The 20,821-nt window shown below is 51.4% G+C and overlaps 2 protein-coding genes across 2 annotated transcripts in view; both read right to left on the bottom strand.

The window, feature by feature from the left end:
* The window catches only part of SHC2 (SHC adaptor protein 2), a 30,302-nt gene extending 27,178 nt beyond the window's left edge, over positions 1 to 3,124 (bottom strand). Inside the window, exon 1 of the mRNA XM_034755368.1 lies at positions 2,882 to 3,124. The gene's annotated coding sequence lies outside the window, so the exon portion shown is untranslated. The remainder of the gene's footprint in view (positions 1 to 2,881) is intronic.
* A 3,542-nt stretch (positions 3,125 to 6,666) lies between these two features.
* ODF3L2 (outer dense fiber of sperm tails 3 like 2) lies at positions 6,667 to 12,654 on the bottom strand. The gene is made up of 4 exons (XM_034755576.1): positions 12,609 to 12,654; positions 9,653 to 9,763; positions 7,885 to 7,998; positions 6,667 to 7,258 (listed from the first exon to the last, which is right to left on the bottom strand). Exons 1-4 carry the CDS (start codon positions 12,652 to 12,654, stop codon positions 6,741 to 6,743), a joined length of 789 nt encoding a protein of 262 aa, XP_034611467.1. The 3' UTR covers positions 6,667 to 6,740.
* Positions 12,655 to 20,821: the final 8,167 nt, after the last annotated feature.

The raw sequence follows: 20,821 nt of genomic DNA, 5'->3' as shown, positions 1-20,821 counted from the left end.
CACCTTGGGTGACTCACTTAAGCCTGAACGGCACGCAGTTTTTGTACCAGTATTAATATGTCCATTCAGGGTGTGACATTTCACCGATAGTCTTATATCGCTACAGCCCCACAGTGAAAAAGTATAAAGGTGCCTTACACCACTAGGGCTTATTCCCCTTCCCACAGAGGAATAGCTACACTGCTGTGAAACACCTTTAGCCTGGTATCAGTGCGTCCATACTAGCAGGGTTGTCACCACTTTAAGTACCCCAGCAGCGTTAAAGCAGTAAAACTTTTGTGTGCAGACGAGGCCTTCATCTATTCTCTGCCTTGGTCCGGCTGGATCTGTCAGGGCACGTCTGGGGCCCTGGTCACTGGAGTGTTTGAGCTTTGTCCTTGCAGTGCCCCGTAAGGTCGGGAATTGTTATCGCCCTGGTACAGCTGGGGAAACGCTAGGCTGACTGGCTCTAGGCTGAGTGTGCTTCAGGGTTGCTGTCAGAACGTGTATCGCCCAGGACTGACGGGTGCCGAGAAATCCGCAGGGGTCGTGCCAGTCTCTTCTCTTAGCTTCTTGGCGTGGGAGCACAAGGTGAGGTATTCACCCAGATTGTACCAAGTTAAGGATGCTGTGTAATGGACGCGTTCTGCTCCAAGGGACAGCCCTGGGCCAGAGCAAGGGAACTGGGCAATCCCGTAGCATTGTCTGAGCGTAGCTGAGAGCAGGACTTACCCCAGGAGTCTGATCTTGACAGTTGCCCTTTGTCCTGCCCCGTTGCTTGGCTTCATCTGTGCACCAAGCCCTGAATCAGCTGCTCCCACCTGGGGGCTTCGTCTTTGATTCTTCCTGCACTGGCAGCGGGTTTGGCCTGGCCCAGCTGGTTGCCGTGCCTGTCGTCGGGCAGTGTGAATGCACTGAGCCATATTCACACTTACGCTCACCTGTACGTGCATTAATGGAGATATCCTATCTCCTAGAACTGGAAGGAACCTTGAAAGGTCATTGAGTCCAGCCCCCTGCCTTCACTAGCAGGACCAAGTACTGATTTTGCCCCAGATCCCTAAGTGGCCCCCTCAAGGATTGAACTCACAACCCTGGGTTTAGCAGGCCAACGCGCAAACCACTGAGCTATCCCTCCCCCCATGTTTTGACAGGCAATGGCACACTGTCCTTCACACCCCCCAGAAAGATATTTTACTCACGTACCTTACACACATGCACAATACACGCACTAGGTTCTGATGAGGTTTACAAACCCCACACCAGAAGTGTCCCTCCCTGACCCCCCTGTGCACCCCCAGAAGTGCCCATCCCTGACCCCCCTGTACGCTCCCAGAAATGCCCCTCCCTGATCGCCTCTTAATGCTTCTCCTTGACCTTCTCTGTGGGCCCAGTCTGAAGTTGGCCCAGTTGGCTGAGGTGCATGGCCCCTGTAGGAACCCCAGGAGACGGAAGAACATGATCTGACCATTCCCTGTGACGGCTTCATGGCTGTCAGGGCCTGCTTCAATTCGCCTCACGTCAGACCCCGTTGGTAGGGTTGCCAGGTGTCCAGATTTTCACTGGAACGCCCAGTTGAAAAGGGACCCTGGTGGCTCCGGTCAGCACTGCCGAATGGGCCATTAAAAGTTCCAGGAAAGGGGGTGAGGTGGGGCAAGAGGCCAAGCGGAGGATGTGGCCAGGGGGATTGGTTTTACATCTGCGGAGACACAACACTGTTGTTTTCACACGGACGAGGCTGATCGAGGTCAACCCCAGGTGTGGGGTGGATTGACCTGGACTAGCTACAGTGAGGCGAAAACGATCTGCATAGAAAGCTGCCTCAGTATAAACACCCACCTCTTTCTGCAGCACAGATAAAGCCGAAGGAAGGAAGGGGGGAGCCTGGTGTGCTGTCGGGGGGTGGGGGCAGACAGCTCATGGGGAAAGGTCATAGGCGTCACCTCTGTTCTCAAAGGGGCTTAAACATTTCCCTCATTTTGGTCTCTGTGCGGGCGGGGGAGGAGTATGGGGCCTGTGGGTATGGCTGTGTCAGCGGGAGTGTATGGTGTGTATGTCTGTTGTTGTGTCAGTGTGAGGATGTATTTCCGTGAGAGAGAGAGAGTGTGTGTGTGTGTGTGTGGATGTTGTGCAGTGTCACTTCGGGGAGCTGTGTGAATGGATAAGGGGCTGGGAGACACACATTCTGCTGTATTAATATGTTCTTGCATCTCTATGGGCCCTTTGAGCCACTTCACGTGCTACCAAAATGCAGCCAGCTCTGGGGTGGAACACAGCCGCTGCTCAACAGCGCACATTGCTCCAGAACAGTCTATCTAATCTTTGGTTTCAGAGTAGCAGCCGTGTTAGTCTGTATCCGCAAAAAGAACAGGAGTACTTGTGGCACCTTAGAGACTAACAAATTTGTTAGTCTCTAAGGTACCACAAGTACTCCTGTTCTTTATCTAATCTTTGATCTTTCTAGAGAACCAGCCAGGGTAGAATCAGGTGTTAAAATACAACAGAAGAATAGCAGAAGTGAATTCTGATCTCGTAGTCCTAGTGGCTGAGTATTTATATACAGGTTTGTTGTTTGTTCTGTCTCCCTGCCTTTTAGCATTTAGACCTGGAGGTGAAGAGTCCCAAACGCCTCAGTGGGTGGGAGGGGTGCCAGACGAGCAGGGTGCAATTCTACCCTAACTGGAACTGGCCCTAAGCACAGCTCTCTCTACGGCCTTGCTGGAGCTGGGGGTCACTACCTAGCTGCATGGCAGAACCCCACTCTCCCTTATGAAATCAACACAACCCACTCCGTAGTAGAGATCTCCCAGTTGAGGAGTGACTGGGCCTGACGCAGCTTGAAGTAGAGAGCCTCCAACCCCGATAACTACACACACACACACAAAATTCATATAGGACTTACCTGTTGCCAGCAACCGATCTCCCTCTGACGGCACCCACTTCACTCTCAGAGGAAGGGCTGCTGAAAGCCCGTGCTGGTAAGTTCTCCGTCAGCCCGTCTGACTTGAGTTCAGCTGCAGTTTGTCCGCTGCTCTCACCACTTCCTCTGGGCTCTCTGCAGAGAGTGGCTCCCCTACCTGCTGCCTGCTTGTTGTTTCCCTCTGTGGGCCAGCAAATGCAGGCGGGAGGTTAATGTTTATTGATCAAAGGGAAAATAAACATGCAAGAGGGCAGAGAGAGGTGGTATCTATTTATTTATTTCAAGTCACCCTAGGTGAAAGCGGGGCCCCCCCTCACCAGGCAGAGGCCCAGTGGAAACTCAGCAGATGTAACTTATTAGAAAGAAATCAGCAAATGATTAATTGGCCAGGGCTGGTAGTAAAATCCAGGCCACGTAACGGCATGACTGCATCAGGCTCCCAGCATCCTCAATCACCCTAGGGAAAGGGTAGGCAATACAGTGGGGGAAGGCCTCGATAGAGCCACTCTCTCTGGAGAGGTTTTGGAGCTGAAGGGAAAAGAAGGAGCCGCTCCATCCACATCCTCAGGATGCTGGCTTCTTAGACGCCTGGTTTCAGCTGTCATTACTGTGCGGAAGTGCTGTTCCCAGCTTGTTCTCACACCCGGCACACGCAGCGTGTGGAGTACAACCTCTTCCCTTCCTCAGGTCGGGCTTTATTAATACACTACCAAAAATAACCTGGCATAAAGTTCAGCTCAGATCTTCTCCCCAGACCTGGCTGCTCCTCCCGCTGCACTGCTCAGCCCACACCCTAGATCCTCTCTCCCCAGAGCGCCACTCCCACCTCCCGTTTCCAGGTGGGGGAACAAACCGCCTGCCTCGGCCAATCAGCACAGCCCACTTCACCCTTTCCCAGTAGGATCAACGCCAGCCAAGGGATAGGGCATTTTCAGGCAAAGCCTGCCTGTCTCTTACATTCATAGATCTGAAACCTGGGCCAGGTTCACTGAGGTTGGTAGACCTGGGGCTAGTCCACGCCTGGTTTTACACAGGTGACACATGGTCCAAAGCAGGAGAGAATCAGACCCAGGCTTTGGGTTTGACTCTTCACGCAGAGAATGTGAGACATCTCTAGAATGTGGCATTATTATTGTTATTAATCTGCCAGTAACACCTCATGGCCCTGCTGTGCTAAGCCTTGCACATACAAACAAGTAACCCTGAATACCCACTTAGTGTACAGCACTTGGGCACCGAACACTTTTACAGCTATTTTATAGGAAGATTATCCCTCCCGGATCAGGTCTCTAGGACTTTTCCATACAGAAGATTCCCCAAGTAGGACTAGCTCCACTTGGCACAGCTGCGTTGATGTGTTAGCAGGTCCACCAGCCTTGGCAGTGTCCTTGGAACTATGTCAATTGATCCCAGCTGAGGCTCTGGGTACTCGTGCCCAGGAGACACTCACCCTTGGTCTCGCAGCACAAAGGCAGACATCGGTGGGAGGATAGAGGGTGTATCCCCTGCAGCAACCAACCGGGCATAAGGAGATGTCTCTGTTATGTTACATGGGAGTTAAAATGGCGAGGAGCATCAGTGGTATCAGGGAATAACCCAGTGCAAGGCAGCCTGATCACTCAGACCTTGAGGATAAAGGCGACTTGGGGTACTGCTTCGCACAGCAGATACCCAGCCCGTCTCTGAAGGTAGGTGGAAGATCTTTCACACGTGCGGCGGGAGCCCATCCATCCCCTCCTGCGCAGAAGGAACTGGAACCGTTTGCCACATGGGATCTGCTGGTAAGTGTGACAAAGTTCCTCCTCTACCTTGGTGGGTCCTGTGCTTATTAGCAGATTTTGCTAGCCTCAGAGATCTTCCTGTGTTGGATCAGGAGTTGGGAGGTTTGGGGGGAACCTGGGCCCGCCCTCTACTCCGGGTTCCAGCCCAGGGCTCTGTGGACTGCAGCTGTCTATAGTGCCTCCTGTAACAGCTACATGACAGCTACAATTCCCTGGGCTACTTCCCCATGGCCTCCTCCAAACACTTTCCTTATTCTCACCACAGGACCTTCCTCCTGATGTCTGGTAACACTTGTACTCCTCAGTCCTCCAGCAGCACACCCTCTCGCTCTCAGCTCCTTGCACCTCTTGCTCCCAGCTCCTCACACATGCACCACAAACTGAAGTGAGCTCCCTTTTAAACCCAGGTGCCCTGATTAGCCTGCCTTAATTGATTCTAGCAGCTTCTTGATTGGCTGCAGGTGTTCTAATCAGCCTGTCTGCCTTAATTGTTTCCAGAAAGCTCCTGATTGTTCTGGAACCTTCCCTGTTACCTTACCCAAGGAAAGAGGACCTACTTAACCTGGGGCTAATATATCTTCCTTCTATCACTCTCCTGTAGCCATCTTGCCTGACCCTGCCACGTAACTTATAACCCCCATCACACCTGCCTCCCAAATTCATACAGCCCCGCCTCCTAGCACAGGACAGAACCGGTGTCTGGGGCCAGTTCTCTAGGGACACTATCAAGATGGCTAGTCATGTTGTCTTCCCCTCCTCCCCTTCCCATCCAGCGAGGTGGATCCTCTACTGATTTACATCCGTATAACTCAGGCTATATCCCTTGACACCAGGGAAAGGTCTGTACTGCGGTCCTTCACGGGGTGTCAGTGGCTGAGTAGGAAGGAACAGGGAAGGAGGCGCCTACGCCAGTGGTGTTGACACTTGACAGCTCTGTGTGAGGGCTAGCAGGGTGGTGTGGTTTAGTGCAGAAAGGTCAAGAAACCTAGGGCGTGGGAGGGGAGGCAGAATTTCAACATCTTGGCTTTCGTAGGTTAGTACATTTATTCTGAACCTGAAGAACCTCTGTCACCCTTGGAAACTTTTTTGTACGTTATAAATTATGCTCGTGAATAGCTCAGGCCCAAACGTTGTTAAAAATACACAGGGGAAAGGTGGGGTTAAAAACCTATTGCAACAGAAATAATTCCATTCATCAGGGCCCAGGGGGTGGATTGCAAAGGTCCCCCCTGCAGGGCTGTAAACCCGAACGCAAAGGCCTGGTACTGCCTGAGAACCTGAAAGGGAACTGACTAGATACTGCAAGTGAAACTAACCAGCCTACTTTCACTGCCTTTGGCGGGAGAAGAGCAAAAAGCTGCAGCAGTAATAGGGAAAAGTAAATGTGACAATCGAACCCGGAGGAATGCCAGGGAGGGGGTTAGAAAGCAGCACCTCTTTCCTTTCCCCCTCTCCCTCTCCCCTGCCTGCCCTGAAAATATCTTTAGAGAGATAAGGTGGGGGAGGTAATATCATTTATTGGACCATCTTCTGTTGGTGAGAGAGACAAGCTTACGAGCCACCCAGAGCTCTGCGTCAGGTCTACACTGCATACAAACACAGTCTTTGAAATCCTTCTTTGTTGACCTGTTTAGTAAAGAAACTTTGGGCCTCCAAGTGGGAAGATCAGAACCCAGTTCGTGGAGGCTGTTAGAGAATCAAAGCATCACTGAGGCGGAAAACTTAGGGTTGCCAAATTTGGTTGGTTGTATTTTTGGAGATTTCATCACATGAGGACATAATCGTTAATTCAAGATTAATCTTTAATTCCTGGAGATTCCAGGCCAATCCTGGAAGGTTGGCAACCCTAGGAAAACTCCTCCCGCTGCAGAGCAGTGCAGGGTTGTTCCCTACAGCTCCACAGGGTTTGGACTGGCCCAGTTTTAAATGTCTCAAGTGCTGGCGCATCCGCTGCTTGGAAGCTGTCCCAGGACTGCGTGGCATGAATGGGCTGGGGGCAAAGCAAAGAGCTTCCAGTCTGAGTCACTGGAGATCCAGTAGATCGAGGCAGGGAAGGTAAATCAAGGCCAGTGATCTGACGCCAGAGAACTGCTGCCCCACTGGGAAACATCCACAATGAGAGGCGTGACAAGTTCGGAGTGCCGGACACCCAGGGAGTAGGCTGGGGCTCTTGTCCTGTGGGTGGTCACCTTTTCGGGGCTGTGCGTTCCAGGCCCCGGTGTCCGGAAGGCGGCCCCGGGCGCACTGCATCGCCCCCGAATGGAGAAGGCAGGTGCCCGGTGCAAGTAGGTGTTGGGATCTGTCCTGTTGTAGTGGCCGGGGCCAGGCGTTTGGGACAAGTCCTCAGAAAAGCCACCATGTTTGTTCCGCCCTGAGATGGTGACACTAGGGCTGGACGGTTTGCTGGGGACCCCGGAGCCCAGCAGCGAGGGGAGAGTGTAGCTGTTCGGGGCAGGGACGGGATCCACCCGCCGGTACTTGGTACGAGATCCCATGGTGAAAGACGGCGGCCTGCGCTGGGTGACAGGTGGGGCTTTCTCTGGACTGTACCTGCCTGGCCCAGGGGTCCGTGGCTGCGCTGAAGGAGACACAGCGTTAAACGCTAAAGCTGGGCGCAGTCAGGAAGGGGAGCTCGTGCCCAGCGCCGCGTCATATCACCCCGATAACGCTGGATGCGGCTTGCTGCCAATGTGGAGTCTAGGATTTCCCAGGCCAGAGCGCGCTAGTCATCTGGTCTCCTGCCTCCACTGGGGGCCAGTTCCTGTTGCACCAGGAGTGGCCTTTCAGCTCTGCATAGCCACTTCTGATCCAGCCCTGGTGGGGCAGGAATGCCCGCTCCTACCAGGGCAGGCAACTGAATGAACTAGCCGTCACAGGCCATCCTCTGCTGCACCAAAAACCTGACCCATGGTGTCTGCTGCACCAAGCCGACCTGAGTTGGCACTGATTCGCCCCTGGAAACAGCCTCAGCCCAGGGCTGGATGGGCCATTCTCACCCTTAGGGGGCTCCCGCCAGGCCGGAGCAAGGAACAATGGCGGAGGAGTGGCTTGCCCTGAGGATAAAGCGAGGCCCGGGGCTGCCGAACCAGCACTACATTCAATTTAAAAGCAACCCAAAGAGCTGCTGACGCGACCAAACCAGCCACTCGTGTGCTCCCCACCAACTCCTAGCCCAATGGAGGCTTTTGATGCTCTTCCACTCACCCAGGGTCTTTGCTCTCGCCAGCATGGAATAGGACGGGCCTCCGCTCCTGCCAAAGCGAGTGAGTTGCGGGTCCACGTAATAGCAGGGACCTGGGCTTGAGTCTTTAAAGTACACTGACAACAAAAGAGAAAAGCATAGAGCAATGGGGTGGCTGGGAAGATAGGCCAGCGCTTTCTCCTATGGAGTGGACCAAATTCATGCCTGATGTCACTTCAGTGGGATTGTACCAGGGATGAATTTGGTCATGGGTCTGTCGGTCACATCTTAATTGGATTGCATGTCCAAACTGGGCCATATTCTGATCTGTTACACTGTTATAATCCCGCTGATTCCCATGGAGTCATTCTGGATTTACGCTGGCCTGAGATCAGACTCCGGCCCCTCCTGGGGAATGACGCTGGAGTAAATAAAGGTCTTTGACCTCCACGCAAGTCAATGGAATTGCATCCGTATAAAAGCCACAGCTATGAGTTCAGATCCAGGCCTTTGATCATTTGTAAGCAACATCAAGAGCTTGACAGGGCCGCAGGGGAGGGCAGGTGTCAAGCCCTGGTTCTGCTGCTCCTGATCTTAGGAAAATCAGTTTCCTCAGCTGTACAATGGGAACAAAGTTACTCCCCGTTCATTGAGATCCACAGCTGAAGAGTGCCTGTCACAACTAGCAGTCACAACTCTGCTGGGTACGGGCAGTCATAACCTCCACTAATCGGGCACGCTTCTGTCATTTTTAGTAGCGACAGCTTTTCAAAATGCCAGGCCAGCGGGGCTCACTGCTTTGAGGCTAAGGTCAGGACAGCGTGACAGCTGCATTCAGAGATGAGTGACAGAAGCCCCTGATGGTCGTGGGCCTGCATTTCAATGACCCTGCGGAAGCGGCACGCTCTGACAGAACGGGGAGGGGATGCAGTTTGGCCAGGAGGGGTATGGCGCGGGGACGAAGGGTGTATTGGTTTTAATTACAAATCCTATTGAGCTTGAGAATAATGTGCTTTTGGCCTCTCAGCTCTGGCTCCCTGCTTCACCCTGTGCATTCTTGTTTTGGAAATAAAGAGCGGTCAGGTGGCTGTGCTCTCCGCCTGGACAGCTGAGATAATGCAGCTTCAAAGTTTCCCTCTTCCGGCACGCTCATGGTAACAGCAAAACTGTACACAATGGCAAAGCACGAAAGATCCGTGTGCAAGAAGTTCTCCTAAACACACACAGAGAACACAAACCCACATATGGGCAACACACACACACACACACACACACACAGAATACACACACATGGGTAATACACACACACAGAACACACACGGGTAATACACACACAGAACACACGCACGGGTGATATACACACACACACACACGAGTGATACACACACACAGAGAAAACACACATACACAGATGGGTGATAAACACACACAGGCAGGACACAAACCCACACATGGGTGATATAAACAGACAGACAAACCCACACTTGGAGAGTACACACACACACACACACACACACACTGGGGTACACACACAGAGATGGGATCCAAACACAAATGGGCCATATATACACATGGAGAGGAGGTATACACACATGGGTGGGGTATACACACACATACTGATCTTGGTCTCAGTGCCTGAGCGGATGCTTGGAGGAAGGGCTGGGAGGTGGGTGAAGTGACACTGGATACGGAGCTGAGGGAATTGTGGGCGGGGGGGGCACTGGGAAGAATCTGAGACTGACGTCGTTCAGACCCAGGCTGTTTTAGAGAGAGTGGTTCACAAAGACTTACTGCCATTGTTGAGTCTCCTGTGAAAGGAATACGCTGGGCTGATTAACTTGGTGTAGTCGTGGTTGACAAATCCGACAGTAGGAGGCAGACGGTACTGTCCCGGCCCGGGGCCTGGCACAAACCAACAAAATGCACATGAGTTACTAATGTGTCAGAAAACCAGACTGCCATCAGCAATGTCGCCTAGTGGTTAGAGCAGAAGCAGCCAGGACTGCGGTGTTCTGTCCCTCGCTCTGGAAAGGAGTGTTAGCTAGTGATCTGAACCCAGGACTGAGCGCTAGGGTGCCTGGGTTCTGTGCCCAACTCTTGGAAAGAGTCCGAGCTGGTGATTAGAAGAAAAAAGCTAGGAATTCCTGCGTACTACCCCGGACTTGGCCATTGACTCCAAGGAGGACCTTGGGCAAGTTGCTCAAGCATTCTGTGCCTCAGTTTCCCCACCTCTAACGCAGACACTGTGAGAGTTCTCTATCCTCCAAGGGGGACTTGACAATGAAATGATTTCGTATTTGCGAAGCACTCTGAGATGCTCAGATTCAAAGGCACCGGCGAAACATTATTATATTGCTTCAGCCCGGTGGAGTTTTCATATAGGAAGCTGCCGATTGCTGTCCGCACAGAACCCCTGGTGCTGTCACATCAGAAGAGAGATTGATGACGCGATTCTCTGAGACAGGGACTGTCTTTTTCTGTATCTGTACAGCGCCTAGCACCATCGGGTCCTGGCCCATGACGGGCACTCCTACGTGCTACAATAATACAAATAATTCATACTAATCTATTAATTTGCACATGTTGTTAGAGCAATCGCCTTCCATTTGAAGCTGTTTCAGCATCAGGGTTTGGGGGGGTCTGTATTTGACGTGCAGGGCACACAGCTGAAGTTCCAATTTGGTGCAGCCTTTGAGCAGGGGATGTACCACCACAAAGGGCATGTCTAGTCTCCAATCACAGAGTGTGATTGCAGCTCACACAGATATACCTGAGGGGGAGGAATAGCTCAGTGGTTTGAGCATCGGCTTGCTAAACCCAGGGTTGTGAGCTCAATCCATGAGGGGGCCACTTAGGGATCTGGGGCAAAAATCAGTACTTGGGCCTGCTAGTGAAGGCAGGGGGCTGGACTCAATGACCTTTCAAGGTCCCTTCCAGTTCTAGGAGATAGGATATCTCCATTAATTTAAAATTTATTTATTTAAATTTACCTGAGCTCGCTTTGATCTAGCTAACTCAGGTACTGGAACAGTGGGGCCGTATTAGCATGGACTTCTACAAGCCCACCTGGAACCTTGGGTAATTACTTGCAGGGGCTAGCAAGCTAGCTCAGGGTGACTTGCCCTCTAAGAGGTAGTGGGCACGTGTGACTCATTACCTGCTGCCCAAATTGGTCTTATGGAAGGCGCCTTATAAAGGGGGGAAACAGGAAGAGGAAACAGGGGTGAAAGTATCAGGGTAATGGGGTAGTATTAGAAAGGTGTTGTACCACTGCCTGCTGGGTAGAATGAGAGAATATAAACCACTAAGTAGTAAGATTTAGATATAGATTTTTCAGCCAACTCTGCTTTGCCATAGAAAGAAAGAGCAGGCAAGAGCTAGGGTGGAGCTGAAAGGCTTGGAGCCTCTCCTGGGAAAAGAGGGAGGGTGGAGTGGAGACAAGGCGGGGGGAAGTGGGGAGGGAAAGACTCCAGCTGGGGAATGGACCAGGGAAGAGGAGGGTGGAGTGGGGGAAGGCCTGCAGGACTGCGTGTTGTTGTGAATTGTAAATTAGACCCAGAAGGGGAATGTTTTAACGACTCTGGACTGGAGGAGGTGACTTAAGGAGCCCCTGAAGAAGGTAAACTGAGGGCAGAGCTCGCAGCACCATGCTTTGCCAGAAGGGGGCGCTACAGGGCAGGCATGCCCACTGATACATGTGCTGAAACTCACTGCTGCTCAGGTACATCGACAGGAGAGGCAGCCATGCCCTGGGATTGCAGCATAGCCATGCCCTAGGAAACGGAGTTTCTCTGCTGTCCCAGGATGCAGTGCTGGGGTACCAATTTGAGAAGGGAGCAGATAGAATTCCAGCAGCGGATACACACGCGCTTACAGACGCAAAGGTGGAACTAAAGCATCTTTCATAAGCCATTCATCGAAACGCCTGCAGCTCCTACTTGAAGAGGAGTGAAGTGACAGCACTAAGGAAAGGGCTGCCTGAATCCAGCACTGTAATGAACAGAAATGTTACAGAACCAAGACCAGCTACCTCCCACCAGCTCCCGTTGCCAGCAGTGATTTCTAACGATTTAGCGCTTATGGGACACTTGACATCCTGACAGCAGCTCTGAACAGACATTTCAGCTTCACCACATCCCCTCCGTCCCTGCTGTGAGGTAGGTCAATTTTACAATCCCTCTTTTCACAAATGGGGAAACTGACGCACCAAGCAGGTCAGGAATTTGCCGCAGGCCAGCTGCGCTGTGGTGGGGTTGGGATGGGCCGGGTTTTATTTTGGGGCCATCTCAGAAATAAACATATCCAGACCTTTCAGGATCTTTAAAACAGAAACAAACAAACAAACAAAAAAACCACTCTCTCCAATCTGATTCTCTAAAGGAGCAATTTTCAGGTAGGTTTCATAAAGTTCCTTTGCTCTCGTCCGTTAATTTAATGATGTATATTGCAGTCATAACAATAATCATCCCTCACTTTTATATAGCCCCTTTCATCAGCAGATCTCAAAATGCTTGGCAAAGGAAGTCAAAATCATTATCCCTGTTTTACAGATGGGGAAACTGAGGCACGGTAGCACCTCTAAGTCAGCTTCCCATTTTGCTAAGGGCCGTACAAAGATACAGGAAATGACAGTCCCTCTGAAGTTATTTATTCATTTATTTACAGTAGCACCTAAAGATCGAGGCCCCCGGTGCTAGGCACTGTACAGACACATCATAAAAAGACAGACCTGCTCCTCCTTGCTTACACTCTCGCCCCACGCCAAAGGGAACCGGGGGCTTCACAGCAAGCATACCGGTCTCATGAGCAGCGATGGTAGGTGCCTTTCTCCACCCCACCTCTGCCATCCCGGACACGGCGCGGATGCACAAACAGAACCAATCCTTTATCGGGCCGGGCTCTCTTCCCCGTCTCTTGCTCTCCCCCAGCTCCAAAGCAACGGCTGATCCTGAGCACGAATGCTAACAGGCGGGGATTTCTGTCTGCTCTGGTAAAACCACCCTGCGGGAATGCAGGAGAGAAAAGGCCCTGGCAGCGGGGTGTTCCCCGAGGAGCCCAGCCCCAGACGCTTGCTGGATCCCTGCTGCGGGGAAGTGTTAGTCCATCAGCACTGGTGACAGCTACTGGTCATTTGACACAGAGCGCTCGCTGAAAGCAGACACCCATGGAGGAGGGACCGGGGGTGACATTGTAAACTTATCCCCCACACACACTCGACCAGTGATGCAAGATTGATGCCCACTTAGCAACCCTGCAGGCCGATGGCGAGACAGCCGCTTTGCCCTGCTCGCTGGAGCATGGTGCCTTCTGTTCCCCAGCTGCTCTCCGAGGGAGTCAGGAGGGCGCATTAGATTCTGATGAGCGCAGCCAGCATGGGGAAGCGTTGCCTGGTGCGCTGAGAAATCCACACCGTGCTTGGCGGGGTTAGGTTGCTGCCGTCTGCTTGATGCTTCTGGGACTTGTCAGGTGTCCGAGAGGCTGGTGCTTGGGGCAGAGGTTGGCCCTTTTCCTTTGTACGGTGTGGGGTGGGTGCTGGATCGCTGGCCTGCACGGATTGTGGAGGATCAGCGGCCAGGGACTCCCTTGGACATGGCAAGTGGAGAGCCCCAGCTCCTGACCTGTGTCGTGACGGCTCAGAGGAGCAGAGTGCAGAACCAGCGAAGGAGACGGGAGAGTTAATGCGGGTGCAAGAATACCCCCATTCCTGGGCGCTTGTGATTTTTGGTGTCACTGGCAGCTGAAACGACGACAATGAAACACCCTGCGAAGGAAAAGACCTGGGGCTAAATTCCCCACGGCCCTCTCCTGTGCGTCGTCATTTACATCAGGGTAAAATGGCTCATAGATTCATAGACTCTAGGACTGGAAGGGACCTCGAGAGGTCATCGAGTCCAGTCCTCTGCCCGCATGGCAGGACCAAATACTGTCTAGACCATCCCTGATAGACATTTATCTAACCTACTCTTAAATATCTCCAGAGATGGAGATTCTACAACCTCCCTAGGCAATTTATTCCAGTGTTTAACCACCCTGACAGTTAGGAACTTTTTCCTAATGTCCAACCTAAACCTCCCTTGCTGCAGTTTAAGCCCATTGCTTCTTGTTCTATCCTTAGAGGCTAAGGTGAACAAGTTTTCTCCCTCCTCCTTCTGACACCCTTTTAGATACCTGAAAACTGCTATCATGTCCCCTCTCAGTCTTCTCTTTTCCAAACTAAACAAACCCAATTCTTTCAGCCTTCCTTCATAGGTCATGTTCTCAAGACCTTTAATCATTCCTGTTGCTCTTCTCTGGACCCTCTCCAATTTCTCCACATCTGTCAAATGCTGATTTGGTTTGCGCCAATGACGCAGTGGTGCAAACGACAGCAAAGAGAATCGGCATCTAGGCCCGGAGAGGGAGAGGGGGGCTGGCGGAGAGCAGAGCACAACAAAGGGTACCTCTAGACTGCGATGAAAGACCTGCAGTGAGGCTGCAGCTGGCCTGGATCAGCTGACGCGGGCACATGGAGCTTGGACTGCGAGGCTATAAAATTACCACGTAGACGTTCAGGCTGGGGCTGGAGCCTGAGTTCCGAGACCCTGCGAGGCTGGAGGGTCCCAGACCCTAGGCTCCAACTTGAGCCAGCTGTTCGACATGCCAGGGTGGTTCATTATTTTAGAAGCTCGGAAACATCTCCAAGTTGAGTGTCACGTGGATTGTGAGGTGCTCAGATCCTACAGGGCATAAGTAGTTGGGACAGATCCAGCAGTGTCCTGGCCGAACCTTATGGAATCATGTTAAACCTCATGGAATGAAGGTTAAGGATTTGAGGAGTCCGTTGTCGTGAAAACGCAAATGTTCATGGGCTAGCGTGGGGTTGTATGGAACCTCTTTAGGCGAGAGGACACGATTAATGAAATCTCTGGAAGATATTAGGGACTTCAGAGGACGTGGGGGGGGCAATATGAGCAAAGTGTATTTCCTAGGAAATACTTGGGGTGAGTGGGTGAAGGAAATGCAAATGACCCACCTCAAATCCAGACTTTTGAAGCAGAGACTCATTGTTGCCTCTTCATGGGCAGTTCAAAGACCTCTAAAGGGTGAACGAAACTTTTCCAGGCTGTGATGGTTCTCAGCTGAGGGTGTGATGAACTTGAAACCAGGTGAAAATCCCTGCCAGTGCCCATGTTGGAGGGGCGGGATCTCGGACCAGCTTAGTAGCATGTGTTGTAGGAGCAGCAGTGATCTGTATGCTCTGTATAACCTGTATGTTCAAAAGGTCTGTTACACCTTCCCCCCGCTTTCATCTCCTCTCCCACTTTGAATACCTGTGAAGTGGCTTTCCCCCTCCCCTCCCCTCCTGGAATGCTTGTGGGATGAATGGGCTGTTTGAACAGCTGGAAGATCAGAAGAGCTCCCAGGTAGACAAAGTGTCTGGCATAGGCGCCGACTCTGTGGGTGCTCTGGGGCCTCTTCCCTGAGCGCGCTGCATGCCCGCTGTCCCCCCTGGCTCCCAGCACTTGCGCCGCAAAACAGCTGTTTTGCGGTGGCAAGTGGTGGGAGGGAGGGAGAGGAGGGGGAACGCGGCGCTCGGGAGAAGAGGTGGGGCCAGGGCGGGGATTTGGGGAGAGGTCCAATAGGGGCAGGGAGGGGGCGGAGTTGGGGCAGGGACTTTGGGGAAGGGGTTGGAATGGGGACAGGGCAGGGGTGGAGTCAGGGCAGGGACTAGGGGGCGCGAGCACCCACCGGCATTGGGAAAAGTTGGTGCCTATGGTGTCTGGGACTCTAATTATGCAGCGCTCACACACCCAATGCATGGACACTGCATGGACACTGTCCAAGGTGGAGTGTGACCAACCAGACCCAGCCAAGTCATCTCTAGTTTGACTATTAGCGGTAAATAAGCCCAATGGCCTGTGATGGGATGTTAGATGAGGTGGGATCTGAGTTACGACAGAGAATTCTTTCCTGGGTATCTGGCTGGTGAGTCTTGCCCAGATGCTCAGGGTTTAGCTGATCGCCATATTTGGGGTCGGGAAGGAATTTTCCTCCAGAGCAAACTGGCAGAGGCCCTGGGGGTTTTTTGCCTTCCTCTGCAGTGTGGGGCGCGGGTCACTTGCTGGAGGATTCTCTGCACCTTGAAGTCTTTAAACCATGATTTGAGGACTTCAGTGGCTCAGACATAGGTTAGGGGTTTGTTGCGGGAGTGGGTGAGTGAGATTCTGTGGCCTGCATTGTACAGGTGGTCAGACCAGACAATCATAATGGTCCCTTCTGACCTTAAAGTCTATTACTCTAGTCGCAGGCCATGAGGAGCAGGACCTTAAAAGGGGAAGAGGCCATGGGCTCAGCAGTGCACTCACAAGATTGTACCTCCCATGAAGATCCTTCTCCCGGACTGCCTGGCCAGTGGCACGCCGCGTTGCATTCCATCGTGCCTCAGGAAGACTTACCTTCATCGCCCCGTCCATCGCTGCGCTGTGGGACACTTACCTTGAAGGATCCTGACATCTCCAGTGCCGTGCCTGTCCTGGGAGCATGAGTATGCAAGTGTGAGTGTGACCCCCCTTCCCCTTCTTTTCAGCTTAGCTGTCAGTATAATAAACGTGATGCTTTCTGCCAAACTCTGGTGGGTCATTAGTCCTCCCTAAGCTTACTAGCTGGCCCAATTCCGGGTAACATTACGCGGATAGGTTCTTCTATTGTTTTTAATAAGTTTTCTCTGTAGTCCCTTGAGAATAAAATATGGCTGCTTATTAAGAACTGTGTGATAACTTAGATACTGTTGGCAATTGCTGGGTTGTTAGTCTCTGAAGAGAAAGCAAGAGAAGCCTGCTTCAGTAGCCTGTCTTTTGCTGAGAAGAACACCGTGAAGGCAGGGACCTGTTCAGGCTGGAAATATCCTGGGCAGAAGGGAGGGAGACACGTGTCTCCCCGGCCATGACAGCCCAAAGCCAGAGAGGGAGAGTCCTTGCTGGACCAAGGAGGAATACAGGAGCAGCTGCCCTGAACTGTGCCAGTGGTACTATAAATAAGTACCATAGATAGATAGGTGCTATTGCTGGGATGTTCTGACTGGCTTCTGAAGGCAGCGCAGTGCCAATGGTGAAGCCCTGCACAGCTGTGGAATAGTTGCAAATGCTTCCTTCTTGCAGCGGGTCTGCGTTCACTGTGGAGAGCGCTGAGATCTGCGGTGGAAGAACAGGAGTTTAAAAGCAGTTCTCGCTTTACCCTGACCACAAAAATACCAAATAACCATAGCAACAACATCCCACTTTTAGCAGGCCCATCACGGGGGCGAGCACCATGGGTTTCCCCAATGAATGGGTTTTCCCATCTGCGCGGGGGAGGGGGGGGAGGAGACAAAGGAGCTGCAGCTGGAGTACTTGCCTGCCTGCACCATTAGCACCCCGCGTTGCCAGGGCTTGGACTCTGTGGTGGGGAGACAAGATGCAAAGCCGCAGGTATGCATGACTCACCACTTGGAGCAGATTCCCAGCGGCAGGCTTAATTGTCACCTGCTAATTTTAATGCAGCACATTCAGTCACTCCAGGCAGACAGCCGGTGGGAATGTAGCTCAGATGCTGCTGTGACCCTGTGACCCATCCCCACAAATATAGCTTTCCCGACCAACAGCCAACAAAACAACCCCACTCCCCTGGAGTGTCTGTGCAGAAAGACAGCTGCAGCTTGGAAGAACATCGCTATCCTGCAGGAAATCTGCCCTTTTCCCCCCTACTGAAGTAAAGGCTGGGCCCAATCCTCAGCTGATCCTAGTGGCCTACTTCATCTCCTCATTATTTTGCACAACAATTAAACTATTTCTATAAGGACATATTGAATTTCCTATTGGACTTTGTGACGGGTTGGATCACAGAAACCCCCTTGGGAGCTGCCACCCGATGTGCAAAGACTACCCCTGCTTCTGTTTTCCCTGCCAGCTCAGGACTCCAGCACCCTGTCTTGCTGAGCCAGACACTCCCGTCTGGCTCCAGACACAGACCCACGGTCTGAATCACTTGTCCCAAAGCTGCAAGTTTACCTGAAAACAGCTCATAATAGTGTGCTTGTCTTTAGCACTCAGATGCCCAACTCCCAATAGAGTCTAAACCCAGATAAATCCGTTTTACCCTGCATCAAGCTTATGCAGGGCAAACTCATAAATTGTTCGCCCTCTATAACACTGATAGAGAGATATGCACAGTTGTTTGCTCCCCCAGGTATTAATACATACTCTGAGTAAATTACTAAATAAAAAGTGATTTTATTAAATACAGACAGTAGGATTTAAGTGGTTCAAAGTAGTAACAGACCGAACAAAGTAAGTCACCCAGCAAAATAAAATAAAATGCGCACGTCTATGTCTAATCAAACTGAATACAGATAATCTCACCCTCAGAGATGCTTCAGTAAGTTTTTTCTCAGACTGGACACCTTCCAGGCCTGGGCACAATTCTTTCCCCTGGTACAGCTCTTGTTGCAGCTCAGGTGATAGCTAGGGGATTCTTCATGATGGCTCCTCCCTCCCTTGTTCTCTTCCACCCCTTTATATATCTTTTGCATAAGGCGGGAACCCTTTGTCCCTCTGGGTTTCCACCCCCCCTCACTGGAAAAGCACCAGGTTAAAGATGGATTCCAGTTCAGGTGACATGATCACATGTCACTGCAAGACTTCATTACTCACTTGCCAGCACACATATATACAGGAAGACTCACAGGTAAATACAGCCATCTGCAGACAATGGGAGTCATCAAGATTCCAAACCATCCTTAATGGCCCACACTTTACATAATTACAATAGGCCCTCAGAGTTATGTTCATATTTCTAGTTTTAGATACAAGAGTGGTACATTTCTACAAATAGGATGATCACACTCAGTAGATTATGAGCTTTGTAATGATACCTTACAAGAGACCTTTTGCACGAAGCATATCCCAGTTACATTATATTCACTTATATTTTTATAAAACCATATAGACTGCACAACATCACAGACTTCATTTCCACATTTTCTTAAGTCCAACCTCAATGCAGTCCTTGAACCATAGGAGTAGGCAGTTTTGTTTGGATTAATTTAGTCTCTGTCTGGTTTCCTTGCACCGTTTATAACGTTCATTATTGAAAATAACTTGACCTACTTTTCATGGTTAATTCCGAAGCGGGCAAAAGTTATAGACTTAATTGTTACAACACTACGAGGCACCTGCCCTCCTTTTATCTGATGGCACCTTTTAGGTAAGGATTTGGAGGCTTAATGCTGGTGTCCAGGCCAAATTCCAGCATTGGGTAATTTCATCCTGCCTCCTTACGCGTCCCCTGTGGTTTCGACATACAAGGTATTCTTTATTTCCCCTATCTAAAACTGCTTCTGTGGGCCTGAATTGCTGGCACGGAACAGCTCCCCCGGTAGCTTGTGCTAATGGGTGGCATCCTTCCGCATGATAAATGGACAGGACTATTAATGTTTCCTGTATTGGAGTGGGGGGCTACATTATATGGAGAAATGGGTCCAGAACTCAGACACAAAGGGACACCTTCTGCCACCTCTTACTCCGATGTAACCCCACTGAAGTCAAGGAGGAAGACGGCCCCACATAACAAAAGAACTGAGCAGACCCTGTTTCCGCACAAGAAACCAAGCTGAGTGCATGCAGTTAAAACGGCCAAGGGCCAGATGGTCAAAATGATGATGATGTCTATGACAGTAGCACCAAAAGACCCTCCCTGAGCTCGGGGCCCCATTCTGCCAGGTGCTGCGTAGACCCAGAACGAGAGAGAGTTCCTGCTTGGAAGAGTCTGCAGTTTTAACAGACAAAGGGAAAACAGTTGCAGAGAGGTGGAGTGACTTGTTTGCAGAGCTTGGGAAAGATCCTAGGTTTCCTCATTCCCAGGGCACTGCCCTACCCAGTAGACTGTGCTACCTTGCTACCAACAGTACAAATACTCCAGGCCAGATTTTCAAGTGCTCAGCGCCCACAGCCAGAACTGCAGAAGAGCTCAGCTCCCGAGATAAGAGCTGGGTTTTCAAAACGGCTCAGCCTCCAGCCGGTTTTTGAACATGTGGCCCACTCCTTACGGCACTGAGATGGGAGCTGAGCCCAGCTGAAAATGTGGCCTCCGGTGCGGGCGCTGGCTGAGCACTTCTGTTTTCTCTACAAATCCAGACCAAAGGGCTCCCCCTAGAGGTAGAAGGCAGGGCTGCTTGGTGAAGGTGGTGATGTTCTGTCACCAGCTTTCACAACTCCTAAAAACCAGCAAGCTGCTGGGTGTGAGAAGGAGCTAACAAATAAATGAGAGTTCCTTAAACACAACATTTTCTCATCAGGATGCCAAACAGCTTCTGTTTTTAAGTCATCAGATTTTTCTCTTCCTACCCTTGGTCTGTCTTGTGTATTTAGATGGTAATCTCTTCTGGGCAGGGCCTGTCTCTCACTCTGGGCTTCGCTACACTGGCAATTTACAGACTGTAACTGTCTCGTTCAGGGGTGTGAAAAAACACCCCCCTGAGCGCAGCAAGTTTCAGCGCTGTAAAGCACCAGTGTAGACAGTGTCCCAGTGCTGGGAGCTGCACTCCCAGCGTTGGGAGCTACGCCCCTCCCAGGGCTGCGCCACGACCACACAAGCCATCTTAAAGCGCTGCCGCGACCGCACTTTAGCATTGCCAGTGTAGACTAGTCCTATGTGTCTGTGCAGCGTCTCCCACAATGAGGCCCTGGTCCCAGTTAGGTCTCTAGTTCCCACCAATTTGCATGCAGATGCCAAGTGCTGATATTTGGGAAACCTGCAGCAGGATTCCGAAAGGCAAATTTTTCCTGCTCAAAGCGCAGTGCTACCGTGACAAGTGACCCTGGTGCATTCTTCTGCAACAGACCTGCCTGCTGCGTGTGTCTATTCACAGTCCTCTCTGCCTTTTTACTGAATGCAGAAGTAGCATCACACTAGACCAAGAATGACAAATGGACACAGGGGATCAAA

This window comes from Trachemys scripta, chromosome 22 (genome assembly GCF_013100865.1).
Source record: "Trachemys scripta elegans isolate TJP31775 chromosome 22, CAS_Tse_1.0, whole genome shotgun sequence".
NCBI lineage: Eukaryota > Metazoa > Chordata > Testudines > Emydidae > Trachemys > Trachemys scripta.
Note: the sequence above shows the minus strand (reverse complement) of the source record. Positions and strands in the feature narration are given on the sequence as shown.